Below are 18,699 nucleotides of genomic sequence, written 5' to 3'. Positions count from 1 at the left end.
GATTAGTTAGGTCTGTAACTGCTTTAGTGGTAAAACCCTTCTTCAGTGGTGATGTCAGCTCAACAGCTGAAGGTTTTCCTTACCCAGAAATAAACACCCTCAGCCCAAACCTGAAATATAACTCAATCTGCCTGAGGACGTGGTTGAGTTCAAGTCCAAATGGAAGTTTCCTCCTGACTTCTGCTCAGACTAAGGACACATAAGTGGGTCACCGTGGGGGCTGCTGCTGTTCCCTGTGGTTCTTCAGGTCCAGGTCCTCCCCACAGACGTGTGTGTGTGTGTAAAAGTGCCTAATGCTCCTTCAACCTGTGAAGCAGAGACACATCAGCGTTGTGCTTTATGATCACAAACTGATTATGTTCTTCTGTTCCTAGATGAGAAGTAAAATCACGATGAATGAAGGTGAACCTGAACACACCATTAACTTGTGTTTGTGCACATCAGCATCACCAAGAATATTAATAATCCTGACAGCAGTAAGGATTTAGAACATTATGATGTCATGAGTCACCCGGCCTGTATGGACAGGTCCTCCGTGCATAATGCACCTGACACGTGTGTGCTTACTTTTTCATGCCTGTATTCACACACATCTAATCACCTGGACAGTAGAAAGTAGTTGTAGCAGAACAGCTGATACTTTTCTTTTATCACTTCCACAACACCCTACCCATGATGCTCACTGTGTGTGTGTGTGTGTGTGTGTGTGTGTGTGTGTGTGTGTGCGCGCATAGGAACTACTGTTGTGTATAGTGTCATCTTTTTGATCTTTGCATTCTTCCTCACATTTGTACTCCTGTGCTGTCTGTCTGAGCTGTGGTAACACACACATTTCCCCACTGTGGGATTAATAAAGCTAATCTCATATTAATAATTATAATAACAACAATAAATGATAATACTAATAATGAGAACTTACTCCACAGCAGAGATGGGACGGGATTTAGATGAGGTCAGCTCCTTCATCACAAGTCGTAACAAAAGCTACACACACACACACACGCAAAAAACATAGTAAATGTCCTTGTGTGTGTGTGTATGTGTGTGTGTGTGTGTGGTTAAAGGACTTACCAACAAAGCAAGAAAGTCAGCAGTCATAAGCATGTAGAAGACCCGATGCCAGCCACCTGCAGACAGCAACCCTGCCAGCAGGGGGCCAACAGCTGCACCTGGGACACACACACACACACACACACACACACACACACACACACACACACACACCACTAGTTTGAATAACCTCTGTACTAGATCACAGAACTTTCTGGAGGTCCAGTCTCTCAGTGCTGGGTTTCCATGGTAACGAGGCATGTTGCTAGAAAACCTCTGGATGTTGTACTCACCGACAGAACCGGTACCATCAATAATGGCGGTGACGGTGGACAAGGCCCGGGCGTTGCCCTTCAGGCTTTTGTGGGTCCCCTAAACCACAAAAAGAAATGAGGGACGGCGGTAAAGACGGTCTGAGTGAGTTACTGACAGAACAGGAAGTGGGTGGGCTAACCAGATCAGCTGACACTGCAGTTGTGATGAGGGCATACGGTCCATTCACCAGTCCTCCACACACCAGCAGCATCCCTGGAGAACACAGGTTACTGCTCTACTGACCAGCAGCAGGACGCTAACGCTGCATCACACAGCTAGGTACGCCCAAACGTACGCAGACACAGTCCTGAGCTCACCGAGGACCTCCACACCGCACTAACACTAAACTTCCTGCTGTGGTGAAAACTTCCATCTACTGTGTTCAAGTGAAAAAACTAGTTAAGTTCCTGATTTGATGACGGCTGCGTGGGGTCTAACATCTGTGTTGTGGGAGTAAAAGCTCACCGATGGTTGGGCCCAGACCAAACTCACTGATCATGGAGAAGCCGTAGAGCTGTGAGACAAACCAAAACCCATCAGACATCCAGTCTCCACCGGTCTAAACCAGATGCAGGACCGGCCTTACCATGGGAGCAGCCAGCAGCAGCATCACAGCACATGTACTCGCTCTCTTGCCCAGTTTATCTGAGGTCACGCCAGCCAGCACCCCCCCTACGGAAACACAAACATGCATCTATTATAGAGCTATGTACGGTACTGAGGAGGACCAGAAGGTTTAATCCACACATCTTACCCACAATTCCTCCAACGTCAAACAGGGTGGAGAGATCTCCAGCTCTCTTTGCATCAAGGTGAGCTGAGAAACACACACACACACACACACACACACACACACACACACACACACACACACACACACACACACACACACACACACACACACACACACACACACACACACACACACACACACACACACACACACACACACACACACACACACACACACACACACACACACTTGTATGAGCGCTGTGGATCTGTTAGAGACAGAGCAGCCACAGCTGAATGACCCACCTGCTTTAGTGATGTACAGCGGCAGCCAGAAGAGGAAGGTATAACTGACCAGCTTGGCAAACAGCAGACTCAGAGAGAACTCGATCACGCCCTGCAGAAACAACCCACCCTTCACTGCCTCGGACACAGAGACGTGGCAGCAGTCAAACAGAAGTGATGCTGTGGTGTGTGACTCACGGGGATCCGCAGAGCTCCCATGAAGCTGATGGCAGACGGCTCCGACTTGCTCTTCACCACCACCACGGGCTGCAGAGGGACACACATGCTGTCCCGGGGCAACAGCAGCTCTGTGTCGTAGCTCTGGAGGGCACAAGGACATCGACTGGTGAAAACACGCTCGTACAATGGATGTTTAAACTCCCACGTGTTCATGAATGATTGAGTTTATACGTCAACAGAGATCAACTTCAGCTGCATGCAAGACTGTTTTGGAGAAGGTTCTGAGACCACAGCAACAGGTCTCCCAGCCACCTACTGAGCTAGACCCTGAGAGAAAACCAGCCTCTCTGAAAGTCACAGCCTGCTGGAGACAGTCATGATCACGAGAAAGAACACCAGAGTTACATTTGCTCAATCAAATAAGGAAACGTCATCTGGCATTTGGGAAAACCCAAGTCCAAGAATTCCCCGCCGATCCACAACATCCTGAGTAGAGGTCAACAGCACACCGTCCCCACTAGTGTTGGTAGCGTGCTGCGCCCCACCCACCCCCACCACCACGAGGCGCCGGATGGTGGACCAGAATCTCCTTGAAGCTGATTCTGTATAGAACTATTAAAGCTGATAGTGATTTTACGTTGTTATGTACACACACCACACACATTTACAGGTCTGAGATGATTTCATTAACCGTCACATGACTAAACCATCACACGTCAGCCCCCCACCCCCACCCCCACACTCTGAACCAGGCAACCAATTGGAGATGAGATGGAAAAAACTATCGGTTGTTAATATTGGCCCGGTTTAATTTATCGAACCGATACCGATATGTTAAAAATGACTGACATCGGCCGATAACGATACTGATGCTGCTGTATTGGGTTAGGGTTATGGGGTTATTATGTTTATCCCTGGTACTGTCATACGGTTACACTGTGGGAGGACAGCACACAACACCTTGACTCATTTAACAGGGACAAACACACACACCTGGTTTTTGTTGTCCTTGTACTGCAGATACACCTCAGTGTGTCCGTTTGCTCCATTCCAGCTCTTGGCTGACACCTGATGAAGGACAGCTGGTTACACGTCACACCCCTGCAGATGGTCCAGTAGAGACAACCAAACCTGTACTTACGCTCTTGCTGGGAGACACACTCTGAGCGTACATGCTCTGCAGGTCCTGAGGATCTGCAGGTGAAACAAGTGGGAGGTTAGAACACGTCTGCTCTGTCAGATACTCTAAAGCTTTGTTATCATTTGAAACCCGTCTTTGCAGACAGGACAAGTTAATGTCCTCATCCTAGACAGGAGCTGGCGTTCTGGTGGAGGACTGTTTACCTGGTGACACCAGGCAGGATTCAGTGCTGTGTGCATGAATGTTAACGACAGCGTCTGCTGACAAAAGCCACACACACACCATCAGATACACCCAGCATGATTCATAGGGACCAGACTGTCCCGCTGGTGTCCCACTGAGATAAACACCGGGACTAAAGCGTCACCACAGTACAGCAGGACACGCTACTATGTACAGTTACTACCTTATCTGCTACTTACAGCAGCTCTGAACAGAAGCCACACCCTCTTGTTTATGTTATTTGTTTTATTTTCTACAACAGTATTAAGGTGTCCCGTGTGTGTGTGTGTGTGTGTGTGTGTGTGTGTGTGTGTGTGTGTGTGTGTGTGTGTGTGTGTGTGTGTGTGTGTGTGTGTGTGTGTGTGTGTGTGTGTGTGTGTGTGTGTGTGTGTGTGACAGTAACGGTGTTTTATCTTAACAAACACCCTGAAGGGAAGCGTCTGTTCTTCATAATAACAAGAACTTATCTGTCTTCGGACACCGCGAGTGAAACACACAGCCTCTTGTTCTCACAGATAATGGAGACAAGTGGTTCTGTTAAGGTCCGATTGATCAAACAGCTTCTCAGATGAGTAATACACTTGGTGATGCATCATGAGGCTTAGCCACGCCCACCCTGGGATGAAGCTCTACGTATCTATTAGGATCATTTGTCACCATCTCAGGGAAGTTTGTTAAAGTTCATAGAGTAATAACGAGATCCAACATGGCCGACTTCCTCCACAAGACTCTGGTGGATCTTTTAACTGTAGAACGTAACGTATGACATCACCCGTTCTCCTAAAACACAAACGCTGCCATAAAACTGAACATGGGTGGAAAATACCAGGATTCAGCGGAAGCTCCGCATTTCTGCAGGCATGCTCAGACAGACGACCAATTAAAGGGCTAAACTTACGCTCAATGAGGAAGAGGAAGCAGACCACACCCATGGCTGCAATGATAAGTCCAGGTACAATGAAGGACATGCCCCAGTTAGAGGAGACCCAGTAGCCAGCTATGAGGGACCCCAGGATGTTTCCCACCGAGGTGTGGGAGTTCCAGAGCCCCATGATGAGTCCACGCCTGGCGGCAACACGGAGCAGCTGTAACGAGTTACCAGTAACAGACAGGCCTACTGCAGTATAGAAGTGCACCTCACCTTCCCTTTCCAAACCAGTTTCCTATGCAGGTCACTACACTGGGCCAGCCAGTGGTCTGGACCAGGCCGTTGGCCACCTGCAACATCACAGAACATCCTTTCAGTCTGCTTTGCTGCTTCTCCACACCGTCTGAGCAGCTGGTGTGCACAGCGTCAGGTGTAAAGGCGTTCCCACACACCTGCACACCCATGCATCTGAGTCGGTGCACACGTCAGAGGCAGTAACACAAAGAGCAACGTCTGAAGAGCTGCATAAGCCGAGCAGCAGCTGGCTTTACTCAACAGTCCCACCGACGAGCAGCTCACCTGGACAACGATGTAGAAGGTCAGGTTGTGGATGTTGTAGACGTAGCCCAGCCCGAACAGACAGGTGAACAGTCCGCTGGTCAGCATTCCCACGGTGAGGTACAGCCGGATGGGCAGCCGCTCCCCAATGATGCCACTGCACAGGGATGGGGTAATTACACAGGATTAACCTCACCCAGTACGGGTGAGGTGGTCTTACAGGCTGAAGGTGCAGAAGGAAAACTAAACAGAAGCAAATAAATGCTCCTAAACATTCGGTTTCATGCTGATGAGCTGTGGCGTTCATCTCCCACCTGAGATACATCCCAACAGCGTAGGCACAGAGGAAGGAGTAGTCCATGGCTCCCAGCAGCTGCTTGTAGTTGCTTTTATCTGAAAACAATCAACATAAACGTCATATTTACCAAACGCGTTCAGACTAAATCAGAATATTCAGCCTCAACGTTTAGAGAGAAGCATCTTCTAACTGTGATGTGCCTCAGATACGACGGCCATGTTGAGTTAGCTCCAGTAGCCAGGAAAGCAGCAGCAGAACAAGCCTCTGATCCTTTCAAACACTCAAGTAAGAAGTGTGAAGCAGACACCAACCAAAAGGTTTCCAGCTGCAGTCCACATCTGTGTGAAGGGAGGACACGGAGGGCTCCTGGTGTCCACTGCCGCTGGACGCCACCGTGGCTAGTTCAGTGGCTGATGAGCAGTTCCTGTGAAGCTCACTCTGGTGATGAAACCACACCGATCAGATAAACGGGAACACACACACACACACAGTCTCTGAGGTTCTGTTGTAGCGTTACCTTGACGATGCTAATAGGTTTTCTGGAGAGGTGGAAGCTGGTGTACAGAAGGAAGGTGAGGGCAAAGGTGAGAGCTCTGTACCTGGAGGATACACAGCACAAGCCTCGTCAGTGGGCTGGAACCACCCCGTCTCAGTTTCAGGCATAAAAACTTTATAGTAAGTTATATTAATGGAAATGTTTATTAATAATAATGGTTAATAAAAACCTCATGTTTAGGCTAGAGTAGTTACAGCCCTGTGCCAACAGGGGGAGACTCACCACTGGTCTCTGTTGAAGGACACCAGCAGGCGGATCCCTGGAGGGACAGGAGCCATGTTTGAGTCAAAGTCCAGATGATCGGGGGGACAGCCGCTGCTCGGGTGGATGGTGAACACACACACACACAAGCACACACACACACACGCACGCTCAGCTCATCTGCAGCTCCGCGTGCAGCCAGGGTCACTACGGGGATGCATCACTCACGTGTGAGCAGCCGAGTGTGAGTCTGAGACAGAAGGGAATAAAAACAGCCCTCAAGACGTTTAGAAGCTCTCTCTGGCTAACAGGTAAAGGTCAGATTCACAGGTTTCCTCTTGAATAAGTAAAACACCAACAGCCAGCTTCAGCACGTCACACACACATGAATGAGAAGGAGAGCATGTTTTAAGCATTCATCAGATAGACACGGAGAACACATCTGTACGCCACAGAGCCATGACCTGCTTCGTTTGGTTTCAGGTACATCCACATACTCGTTCAGCAAGCTGGCTCAGAACCGGTTTCCAGCTAGGATAAAAGCCCAGCTATGAACTCACTTCTTAGCCATCTCAGCTATTTCAAATGTTTTCTCAGGCTTGATCAGCTCAAATGAAGAAGAAAATATCATTTCTATAGCGCCTCAAGGTAAAAATCACGAGGCGCTTCACAAAAACAAAAATGTAAAAATATAAAAGAATTTAGAAAATGGTTAAAAATATATTTAAAATCAGCAATAAATAGACAATTGTGATTAAAACTGTAAAGATTAAAACTGTAAAGATTAAAACTGTAAAGAAAGAGAGAGAGAGAGTGAACAGGAAAGAGTGAAATCAGTGGGTCCTGAGAAAGGTGGAGGTGGGGACAGCAGAATAAAGAGAGTGGTGAAGAAGGTCATACAAATGCTTGAACAGGTGAGTTTTCAGCTGCTTTTTAAAGGAGTCGATGTCCTACACCCAGGACCCGATGTTTCCCACCAGCCTCGCCTCTGCCAGAGTGCCCCAGGGCAGCTGTGGCTACACTGTAGCGCACCACCACCAGGGTGCCTTGGGGGGGGGGGGGGGGGGGGGGGGGGTAGAAGCCTAGAGGGCGCTATATCACATACAGGAAATGTACAGTCCAGATGTTCAGAGCTGCAGCTGATACAGACGACGGTTTGGGCCACTTGGAACAAGTTGGGTTTGTTTTGAGTTTAAAACCAGACTTTTGTCTGAGGTTAGTCAGAAATCCTTTTTCCTTCTATAAACATCTACGATAAAAGATATTACCATTCCATTTGGTGTCATGTTGTTATGGAAATGCAATTATCCATCCATCCACCTCACGAGTTAGCTTTGATCATTTCTAGCTAGCTGATTTAACAGCCCTGACTGAAGGGGACCTGAACCGTGTCTCTGTTCTGGGTCCAGCTGTGGTTCTGAGCCACTGGCAGGTCTGTCGTGGTTCTGGTCAGTGGGAGAAGAGATCTCAGTTAGTGTCTCATTAACATGTAACCAACAGCTGTTTCCATTTCCCCGGTCAGTGGTCGTAATGTTCTGGCTGAGCTGTGCGACCTGAGCAGCAGCTGTCCTGGACACCTCACCTGTTGCAGGTAACCTCCTAACAGTCTCAGTTTGGAGGAAGAGATTAGGCGTGATGCCACTGCACTCTGACATGCTTTATAAAACGCCACTGCTGCTAGTAATCTGGACGTGATTAACCCCATGGTCCCAGGTTTGTGGTCACACTCAGGTAAATCAATAACTCACCTGTGGGTCAGAACTAATCTGTTTGTCCCATAGCCACCTACAATAGGTAGGTAGATGCTGTGGTCCGTCACCTGACCTCAGGTGCTCTGCTAAACGTCTGGACTGTCCCTTTAACGTGGACTTGACGTTCTTGTTGAGGGCGGATGGAGATCCGTATCCGTGGCTCTGCACGTGAAGCAGAAGCTCCGACACCGTGTCCCCTACCCTCTGCCCTGAGCTAACCGCTGAAACTACGACGAGGAAGTCAAAGTGATGAGGAGGAAAATGCTGCGTCCTCGCTTTAGCGGAGCTTCCGCTGTGATTTAAACAGCAGCTAGCAAACGCTGGGCTGACCGTTAAGCCGCACCGGGAACAAGATTCAGCACAACACCTTCGTACGGACGAGGTTAGCTTACCTAAAGCCAGCCAGCTCCCTTCGCTCGTTCGGAGAAGTCTCCACTTCCTTGTTGTGCCAGAGGCTGGTCACATCAAAGCCACGCACACACTAAACACAATGAGAAACGGGAGCGCGCGCCGCGCACACACACACGCTGCAGCGCACGCTCCTCTGACGTCACTCTAGTCTGCGCGAGCCGCCCTGCCTGCCACGATCGCTCAGTGAGTCACTACAAGCACAGGTCCTCTCCTGTTTCATCTGGACATAGGACATCTTATGCCGCTAGCTTATCAAGGCGGCGCGTGAGCACGTGTCGTCTCTGAACCGGTCCTCTACCAGGGTCACGTTATTCTGTCCCCTCAGAACAAAGGCTGCCAGCTCCTAAAGTGCTCCAGCCCCCTCATCCTTCAGCCCGGTGTTTGTCGCTTGTGTCAGTGTGCCTCAGGCCAGCGTGGCTACACCGTAGCTCATCACCATCAGTGCATGAAAGGATGAATGATACTGTAGTGTAAAGCGCTCCTTACTCTGAGGTGCTATAGTATGGGTCATTTATCATGGATAAAGCTCACAAGCTAACACATGTGCTCTTGTGACACACGCCCTGTGGCTGCTCCTAAGGTGTGTCCAGGTATCCACCTGACAGCACAGGGACAGATCTATTCGTGGAGGTGCTTTTCTAGAGGATTGTCGCCAAGATAGACATTCACTCAATCTTTATTTACATATTGTCTTCCGTTGCCTTTGCGGGAGCCCAAGGTGCTGAACTAAAAACACTAAAAGCAGCAATAAAATGGAGATAAAAGCAACACACAAGATGTAAAGGAGCATAAAACCAAGTCACACAAAAACGGGTCTTCAAACGACTCTTGAAGACCTGCATATTCACACACCTGAGGACTTTACGGAGACCACATCTACACGGTAGAACAACAATGTGCTCTAACAGACCACACACGGCATCATACGGATAGAATATATTTTTATTCTTCATGAGTAAAAAATGCTGCACCGATACAAAATCCTGATGAAATCCAGAACTAAAGCGGTCCAAACGGACTTCCTGTTGAACACAAGGGAAGTTCTACTGGAGGTTCGCCTGATGAACAGAGAAACACTAAACATTTACTCTAGTTTAGTGATGAGGTTATGGTAAAAGTACGACCGCGGTCTGCCGCCCTGTAGCCTTCTGTTGTTTAAAACAAACTGATCAGTTTCAACATGTGATAAAACCAGAACAAGCTGCATGACTACTAAAACACGTCTGGTTAGAAAAAGTCTGCTGCCAGGGGTCGGCCTTTGGCCGCTCCTCTCGGAGTCTTTTTGCTGCCGTCGGGAGTCTCCCTCAAACTCCTGGTTCCCGGGGGGGTCTGGGACTTTAGGACCCCACATTTGGGTTTCTGCTTTGGGTCGAAGGGAACTCGTGACGAGCCTTCTGGGCTCAGCAACAAACTTCGGTCAGTCTTCCTGAACTCTGCAGGACAAAGAAAACAAAGGATGTGTGAGACGAGCCTGATGGGAGCGGTCCTCCCAGGTCTCTCGTGGACCCAGTCTCAGTCGAGCCTGGGTCAACAGACTTGTCTAAGTGACGTTTGATTAATAATGTCCTTAACCCCGGCCTCTGTTACAACACGAGTATGCAGCAGGAAGTAGTTAAAGAATAAATCTCCACGCCCACCACAACGATCCATGTGGGGTTTCTGACCCGTTAGATATGCGAGTCCCAGTGAGGCAGATTTATTAAACATGAGGCTCATGTTCCACGATAGACACGCCTCTCTGGGCAGGGACAATGGACTACAGAAACTCAGGGGAAACTCCACAACAAAGATAAAAATGTTTTGACTAGATCAAATGAGCGTCCCATTTCTTCTTCGGCTGCTGGTTCAGAGAGGTGAACTCCCATCGGTGGGAAGAATGGAGGTCTGTGTGAATAGAACCCTGTTTCCCCGTCTCTATGGTGTGTTTTCTGTGTCCTGTCCTCCTTTCTTCATTTAGCCTCTTTGTGTTGGAATTGGGTCATGTTGAGGCGCAGACATCTTTCCATCGTGTAGACCCGTCTCTTCCAGGATGTTGGTGATGGTGTAAAACCTGGAAGTGCTGCTGGTCCTGGTACCGCTCAGGACACAGAGGTTAATACAGAGAACTTCCATTACTTACCAGCAGTCTTATTATTCCGGAGCCCAAAAGTCACCTTCTTAGGTTCTGATTTGGGAGTTTGTTTTTTCTGTAGGACAAAAAAAAAATCACAGCAGGTCAGAGGTCCACCCCTGAAACATCCTTCACCAACCTAGCCATAACCGTCTAGAGCAGGGGTTCCCAACTTCTGTTGTTGTTGGACCCCCTTGCTCATGTCCAAGACAAGCCAGGACCCCAACTCCTACATGCGTACACACATTAAACGTGATCCGTTACCATCCTTACACACACACACACACACACACACACACACACACACACACACACACACACACACACACACACACACACACACACACACACACACACAGGTATAAATTATATATGGAGTTCTGATTATACTGTAGGCTGTCCTCACAATCTCAGCAAAGACTAAATTGTGGGGAACCCGACCCCCAGTTTGGGAACCCCTAGTCTACAACACTGGGGGCACCACTGTGCACAGCTCACGTAACCACGGTAACGTTGCCCATAAAATACTGAAGATGCTGGCAGAACTGTACAGCTTCAGCCTGGACTGCAACACGTGTGTGTGTTCCTTTACCTTCTTGCTGGGCAGCGGTGTGTTTGGGCGCCGGCTGCTCTTACAGAACAGCAGCTTTGGGACTCGGGCTTTGCTACTGAAGGTGATGAAGTCACTTCCTGAAGCGCCCACAGTCTTCTTCTGTAACTTTTTTTGTCTCAAAGGAGTGGCTGGCGTGCAGACGTCCTCGGTCTAAAACAAAAACAGTGATAAACTGGTCTGTGGTTCCACGCCTGAACATCCCATAATATTACAGCTGCTTCTTTGCAGCCCCTGAACAGAACATGGCAGTAAATCAGCTTTAACTCCACCGACGGACCAAACGCTAGGATTCTGTTCACCATCATAAAGATGGCGACCTCCACCGCTCCTTGGTTAGTCTGACAGGTGGTGTGTGTGTGTGTGTCCCAGAGGGTTCATCGCTGCTCATCTTTTAACCTGGAATACAATAAAATGAGTTTGTGGTTCCCAAAAGCAGCAGGACGTTCCACACATCCGTGTTCCACCTTAAACAAACAGGTGTGCTACTTCCTGTCAGGTACTTCATGATAAACATCTTAAACACCTACACTGTTGACTCCTGCTCCTGTGATGTCACCGACAGGTGCAGTCACATCCAGCTCATCTGCCTCAAACTCAAACTCCACAGGGATCTTCTTCCTCTTCTTCGTTGGTGTTGTCCTGGCAGGTGTGACCACATCGGGTTCTGTGTCCATGTGCAGCGGGCTCCAGTTCAGCTTTGGGCCCTTCTTCTTCTCTGGGTCTGTTTCAGCCTTCTCTCCTGCAGCAGCTGATCTTTTCCGTTTCTTCTTCTTCTGTGGTGTTGGAGCACCGTCAGCCTCTGATGCTCCTGCTTCCCCCCCATCTGCACCCACGGGGACCTCCTGCTCCCCAGCAGGACTCTTCTTCCTGCGTGACTTCTTGGCTGACGTTCTCTCAACAACAGCTGGTGACTCAGGACAGACTGCTGGTTTGACGTCTTCAGAGACACTGTCAGCACCCACCAGCTGTTCAAAGGACTTCACCTTTCGACCTTTCTGTTTGCTCTTGGCAGGACTTGGAGCAGCAGCATCAGGTGGTGTTATCTGCTCATCTGCCTCAGCTGGAAGGCTCTTCTTCTTCTTCTTCTTCACCAGGACTGGAGCCTCTGCTGCCGTGAAGCTTTGCTGCTCCTGTAGTCCCTCTGATCCTCCGGAAACACAAACGTTTCCTTTCATCTTCTTCTTCCCACTGGAGATGCTGGGCTCTGTGACCCTGGCTGGAGGCTGCGGTTCTGATGGGCTCTCTGAGGATGGGGAGGAGCTCTGCAGATGTGCTTCAGTAGCTGGCTCTTGTGTGCATTCTAGAATGCCTTTGTTCTCCTCATTCTCAGCTTTCTTCTTCTTCTTCTTCTGTTTCTTCTTCTTCTGTTTCTTCTCCTTGGCGTTGCTCACTGCTTCATCTACAGAATCAGCGTTGTTTGGTTTGCCGAATTCCTCCATTTCCTTTCCTGAAAGGAGCAGAAGGAGCGTTACTCTTTAAGCCTGAAATGTTTATCAAGCCACACACACACACACACACACACACACACACACACACACACACACACACACACACACACACACACACACACACACACACACACACACACACACGCGCTTTACTCTTCTTTGTCACTGATGCTTCTTCCTCAGTCTCCCTGTGAGCTGATCTCTTCATCCTTTTCCTGGAGCCGAACATGTCGTCGTCCTCGTCTGTGGAAACCTCCTCTGGGTATTCATCCTGAGGAAACACACCTGCAAACAGGAAGTCAGGAGAGTTAGTGAGTGGAGGCCAGGCCAAACAGAGAGCTCCTCTCTCTCTCTTACCTTCACTGAGGTCACGGAGCCTGAAAAAACAAACAAACACAAGGTTAGCTAAATCGCTGATGCTTTACTCAGACCAGTTAAGTGGTTAGACATCCAGAAGCACCAGAGCGGGGCAGGATCACTCACACTTTGATGATTTTGTAGAGTTTCTTCCGGTTGTGTCCCGGTGTGTTGCTCCGACTGGCCAACTCAAACAGCTTTTGTGCCACAGCAGCAAAGTCGAACTGATAAAGACAGAAGGTGAAGTCTCATTCATCACAATAATTCATTAGAACAGACACACTGAAAGCTTTTCTCTAACAGGTCCTCCACAGACGGAGAAGCCTTAACCTGCAGGACAGGTCCCACGTCTTCGTGCGCCGACTCAGAGTCAGAGTCCTCCAGGTGACTCAGATCATCTTCCTCCTCCTCATCATTGTTTGGTTTGTTTCCTGGAAGCAGAGAGACCAACAGCTGGTTCTGAAATGGTAAACAAAGCTGGTAGTGGACCCAGATGGGCTGCACGAAGGTGCTGTGTGTGGAGACATACCATCGATCTGCCTCCCCGATCTTCTCCTGCAGACTGCTTTGCTGCTCGTCTTATCTTCTTCACATCCATCCTCTTCCTCTGATGCCTGTCCAGAGTCAGAGCTGTTCACCTCCTTCATCAGATCCTCCACAGCAAATGGAGCCTGGTCAATGATGGTGCTGAAGATGGAGCTGCAGATGGCACTGAGCAGCATCCGACTACAGATGAAACATGGAGCAGATACACGGTTACCATGGCAACAAGCAGGTTAAAGATGCTCTCTGGACCTATAACAGAAGGCAGAATAGGCTGGGGCATGGCCAGGCTGCTCGGCGTCCTTTGACTCATCTTTATTTACAACTCCCAGGAAAACAGCAGAGGAGAGAACGGTTACAGCACACAATCAAAACTCACTTCTTGGTTTTTGCAGCAGTCTTGCAGAACGGTTCAATAAACATCAGGTTCTGGTCGGCAGTGAGCTGTAAGACATGGACAAAAGCATTATGGGATGTTCTTCAGATCCACGTCTGAAACAGCTTCGATGTTAGTTTTCTCTCCCCCCACACACACCAACAACCTGAACAGCACTAGATAATACGCAGAGAGGTGCGGTACCTCTGCTGCACCAACAGCTGCCAGCTCAGACAAGTAGAGATTCAAGATGTGTAACTGCAACCCAGAGGGAGCCCCGCTGTCCGCCTGCAGCAGGTGGGACGTCAGCAGCTGCAGGAACCTGGCCACCACACTGGAGGAAAACGAGGCGTTACCTCACCAAACCGAAGACCAAGGAGGGACAAACGGCTCTCCCCGTTACCTGCTCTCCCAGCTCTGTCTCCTCAACACCTCAAAGCTTTGCCTGAACATGAAGCGAACCACCTGCCAAAGATTGAAACCATTTTTTACAACTTCACCTTCAGACATTTCAGATGCAGTCATTCACACTAAAAGGCTGGTAAAGGGTGTCCCTTAACCCTGATTGTTGTCTCGGCGTGTAGCAAACACAGCTCTACCCAGGTTTTCATCCATTTATTTAAACTACTATGAAAGTATTTACACTTCAAGCCTAAGGGTCTGTTATATTTGACCTCGTCCCCAACTTTGAGTTGGGACAATCTTGCAGGTCTGGTCTTTGAAGGTGTTTTCTGGTACGAACGGTCTGCGACATCATCAAAGTGCTCCTGAGGAGTCCGACTGCCTTTAGAGGACAGCCTTAGGGCATCGTACACAGAAGGAGCACGTTTAAAACTACAAGTTTTAAGTGCATTTTGGACTGAGAGCTCAGTTATGTTAACTTCTGTAGCAAACTCAGAACCTCACACACACACCTGGTAGAACTTGTCCATCCGCAGCCTGTCGATACCGGTCCACTCTCTCTTAAGAGTTTGCAGGAAGCTCTCCATGTACAGTAATTCTGCAGACAGTCAGTTTTGTGACACACAGCTACCCTGGTCCTCCTGAATGGTACATTTTTAAAGTGATGAACTGTAACTTACGTTGGTCTGTGTGGTGGAAGTGGTGGATGAGGGTGGAGATCTGATTAGACAGCTCTTCCTTAAAAACAAGAGAAGATCACATGAGAGGCTGAATGAACCATCTGTTAGGAGTCAAACAGGAACACCAGCACCACTAAAGTACAGCTAAACTACACTATGGCCTCACTCTCAGACAACGGCTGATAACATGAAGTCTAATGGATAAAACTCATACCAACAAGAGAGAATCCATCATCCAAATGATAAAAATGACCTGATGAAAGTTATGGTGTGACTGAGGAACTTGTAGCAGCCTCCTGATGCTACAGAGAGGTGGTTAATACGGATGTAATGTTTAACAAGTTCCTGCTACAGAAATCCAAAGCCCTCCTAACGGACGTCGGTGTAACCTTTGACCTTCCATGATATGGGTCATAATGCGGCTCTGGTAGCCCTAGCCTGGCTGAGGAACGTGTAGACGTCATTAGCATCATGTTGGTCGTACGCTCACCCACCTGCAGCAACAGTTTGTCCTGCATCCACAGGCAGTAGAAGAGACCCTTCCACAGCTTGAGCAGCTCATCTGGTTTGAATCCACCTGTGAACACCCAGCCATGATCAGCAGAACCAACACAACCTGAACCAACCAGCCTGAAATCCCACATGGCTAGGGTTATGTGCATCATCTACACACAACTCCTCTGCTGCCACTCGTTTTATTTACGTTTGTTTTGTAAAATTAAACATAAAAGCTGAGTAAAATCATCACACTGCCATTGCGTTGGGCGCCATTTGTTACGGTTTAGTCAGTATTTAGTGTGTTGTTAGTCGGTTCTGATTAAGCTAGCAGGCTAACAGGCTAAATGTTTACCTGACGCGTTTTGAGAACGAACAACGATGTATTTCCTCAGTTTCTTTATGGCCTTGGACCGAATCGCCTTTTCATTAGAGGCTAGTCTTTGTGCCAGCAGAACTTCAGGTTCCTGAAGCGACGCCATGCTTACTAGCTCTCACGTGGACGCTCAGCTGCTGGGTCTCCTTTCTCTTTCCGGCGCGAACCGATGACGTACACCCAATGTGCGCAGCCGTACACAAACCTAGCTCGATTCTCGGCACTATCGCTTATTCTTGACAAATATTGACTATGAAATTGTTCAACTTCACAATGAAAACCGATCAGATTCGAGCAGTTTCCCATTTTGAACACAAACGTCACCGAAGGGTTTCCCCGTGGAGCAGCGGTATTTTACTGCCCTCTGCTGGACAAAGAGAGATAATGCAGCATTTTCTATTATGTTTCACAGTCTGTTACAGGGTCACGTTGTCTCTTATTTAGTCAACAGATGTCTGAACATTCATGATTGCCGAAGGCTGGAGCTGATCTGTGAAGACATTTGTTAAGCTTGCTAAAACCAGGAACATTAAAACATCTACAATGCAGAGCCAAGTAGTTAACCTATTTACAGGAAAAACACAAACTAGTGCTAATTAATACTCTAGTGCATCACTCAAACCTGAGGAACATCACCCCAACACGCTGCGTCTTTATAAAAAACGTTGAACAAAACTGATCAGACAGAACCGGAGTTCATGAAGTGTTACAGCGACGCTGGCGTCTCATCCCGCATGAGAGGAGATAAAAACAGATTCATCAGAGCATCCTGCTGAAGAACAGCTCCAGTCCTGTCCACAGGACCCTAACGTGCCTGTAAGAATGCCAGAACAAGCAGCCAAGTCCACAAATACCTCCATCATCTATGATTGCTGCTCCATCCCTGTGACTGTGTCTGAGTGAGCTGATTGCTTCAACAAAAGAGCCACATGCATCACCCACACCAAAAACAATAACAACAGTTCATTTCCGTTCATTTCATGCACAACATAACTAAGCAGGCTGAGAGGAAATTAAATCAATGTCAGACTCAGGAAGCTGAATGGGTGGAGAGAGACAAACACACCAAGTCCTCAGTTTAATGTCTTCAATAAATAACTGCGCTGCTGAGTTAGCAGCACAGCAGAGTCCCCTGCAACTCCAGCCTGCATTATAAAAGAGACCCAACAGAGCAAGATTTAGAAAATGACAATGGTGCTCCACATGGCTGGTCTTTAATAGCTGCTCCTCTGTAACGACATGAACCTTACATTTCTTAATCTGTTGGTTCAGCTGAACCCAGATCAGGGCTGGCTCAGAAGGGGGCCAGGCCGGGCTGGGGCCAGCTGCCCTGTTGGAGAAACTTAACAACACGACATTACAAACATCGCCTTTAAAGAAGTGGAACTCTGAAAAAACATTTGAACGATTATTTCTGATTATAATCGGTCACTCTGAGTGTTTCATGCAGGCTGAACATGAAAATAGTCTCCTGCACCTATCTGCTGCATAGCTTCTGATAGAAAGACAGTGAAACTCTAGGATTAGAAAAGCCTGACAGATCTACGTCACACTAACATTCATGGACTCACCCATCTGGACTCACGATGGGGAAGGCTGTTGTTGGCTTAGCGTCCAGGAAACAGCAGAGAACGTCTCTGCAAGTAGAAGCTAACCGTTAGCATTAGCAACTCCACCACACAGCAGAACTCCTCCAGGCTTGTGTTATTTCTGTAGAGCAAACAGAGTGAGTATTAGAGTCACATTGCTTTTAGCCAATTAGAGGCGAGATGTCCATATATCAGGAAATAAGAGTCCAGATCCTGCTGCAGCCAGCAAGCTGTCAGGCCTGGGTTATTAAGCTTGGTTTATGCTTGACGCATTTACTTTCCACTTGGTGATGCGGCTCGCGGATGGAACACGCTTCACAACTCGCAGCGTTTATGGTTCATGCGGCTTGTCTCTGCGGTGAGCCAATATTCTCCCAAACTGAACGGGGCAGCATGGAGCTCTACGGCATGCATCCAACACTACACCATAGTAGAAGTAAAAATTACTGTTGTTTACAACATGGCATTCCAGCATTTTTTTTACAGCGTCCTCGTCTTTTCCGACAGTGCGAGCTATTTGTCTCCAAGAATTATTAACAACATGTTGATCACGGTGATCTCTGAGAGCTGAATCATACAAATGTATGTATTTACGAGCCTCTGCCATATTAGAACTAGTATGGCAGAGGTTCGTAAATACAGCATCAACCCTCCGGGGGTTTCCGCTGACTCCTTTAAGCACCTGATCTGGTTCTACCCCAGGAAGCCCCAGTAGAGAGCGAGGAAGCTGCCTGCAGCTTGGTCAACATCCCACCTGCTTCCAATCCTCCATGTACCAGTAGCATGGATGATTCTAGTCAGGGCACAAGCAGCAGGACCCTACCTGCTTGTTTGTGTTTCCCACTATTGTGATGACTTGACACGCCTCTCTTGTGCTCACCTTGTGTCACCCCGCCTTCCTCAAATGTCTGTCTATGAACACCCTTTGTTCTGTTCCCCTGGGCAGCTTGTTCTGGTCCTGCTACAGTCTACCAGCCTGATGAAGTCTATGGATTACCTGTTCCCTCTCCTCTCTGCATCTGACCCAACTAGCCCCGCCTTTCACCTCACATCTGTTACTGTTATAATTGCCGCTAGTGCCACAGCCTGTTAGAGTTCTGACCTTCGCGAACATTTTGAGATCTCTATGTTTTCCTTCCATG

General features: G+C 48.3%; 2 protein-coding genes across 2 annotated transcripts; both read right to left on the bottom strand.

Annotated features, from left to right (window-relative positions):
• Positions 1-84: 84 nt before the first annotated feature.
• slc37a1 (solute carrier family 37 member 1) lies at positions 85-8,685 on the bottom strand. Its single transcript, XM_015965712.3, has 20 exons — positions 8,550-8,685; positions 6,428-6,656; positions 6,167-6,248; positions 5,961-6,087; positions 5,666-5,744; positions 5,373-5,508; positions 5,067-5,143; positions 4,824-4,990; positions 3,704-3,756; positions 3,556-3,630; positions 2,581-2,703; positions 2,404-2,494; positions 2,120-2,182; positions 1,952-2,037; positions 1,831-1,879; positions 1,505-1,578; positions 1,344-1,422; positions 1,072-1,169; positions 920-984; positions 85-306 (listed from the first exon to the last, which is right to left on the bottom strand). The coding sequence occupies exons 2-20, from the start codon at positions 6,481-6,483 to the stop codon at positions 291-293; spliced, it is 1,596 nt and encodes a 531-aa protein (XP_015821198.1). The 5' UTR covers positions 6,484-6,656; positions 8,550-8,685; the 3' UTR covers positions 85-290.
• An 807-nt stretch (positions 8,686-9,492) lies between these two features.
• Positions 9,493-16,257, bottom strand: rrp1 (ribosomal RNA processing 1). The gene is made up of 16 exons (XM_015965711.3): positions 15,948-16,257; positions 15,592-15,674; positions 15,098-15,155; positions 14,930-15,015; positions 14,419-14,480; positions 14,220-14,349; positions 14,019-14,083; positions 13,626-13,822; positions 13,427-13,527; positions 13,223-13,320; positions 13,097-13,116; positions 12,893-13,024; positions 11,819-12,738; positions 11,271-11,441; positions 10,688-10,754; positions 9,493-10,001 (listed from the first exon to the last, which is right to left on the bottom strand). Exons 1-16 carry the CDS (start codon positions 16,072-16,074, stop codon positions 9,796-9,798), a joined length of 2,523 nt encoding a protein of 840 aa, XP_015821197.1. The 5' UTR covers positions 16,075-16,257; the 3' UTR covers positions 9,493-9,795.
• Between the last annotated feature and the right edge of the window lie 2,442 nt (positions 16,258-18,699).

Source organism: Nothobranchius furzeri, chromosome 14 (assembly GCF_043380555.1).
Source record: "Nothobranchius furzeri strain GRZ-AD chromosome 14, NfurGRZ-RIMD1, whole genome shotgun sequence".
Lineage (NCBI taxonomy): Eukaryota > Metazoa > Chordata > Actinopteri > Cyprinodontiformes > Nothobranchiidae > Nothobranchius > Nothobranchius furzeri.
Note: the sequence above shows the minus strand (reverse complement) of the source record. Positions and strands in the feature narration are given on the sequence as shown.

Coding starts and splice junctions, on each gene's coding strand:
- slc37a1 (XM_015965712.3), bottom strand. CDS start 6,483: ATGGCTCCTGTCCCTCCAGGGATCCGCCTGCTGGTGTCCTTCAACAGA. Junction 2,704..3,555: donor ACAAGGACAACAAAAACCAG/GTGTGTGTGTTT, acceptor TGTGCCCTCCAG/AGCTACGACACAGAGCTGCT. Junction 2,183..2,403: donor GCTGTACATCACTAAAGCAG/GTGGGTCATTCA, acceptor TGTGTTTCTCAG/CTCACCTTGATGCAAAGAGA.
- rrp1 (XM_015965711.3), bottom strand. CDS start 16,074: ATGGCGTCGCTTCAGGAACCTGAAGTTCTGCTGGCACAAAGACTAGCC. Junction 13,117..13,222: donor CTCTACAAAATCATCAAAGT/GTGAGTGATCCT, acceptor TTGTTTTTTCAG/GCTCCGTGACCTCAGTGAAG. Junction 10,002..10,687: donor CCGGAATAATAAGACTGCTG/GTAAGTAATGGA, acceptor TTTGTCCTGCAG/AGTTCAGGAAGACTGACCGA.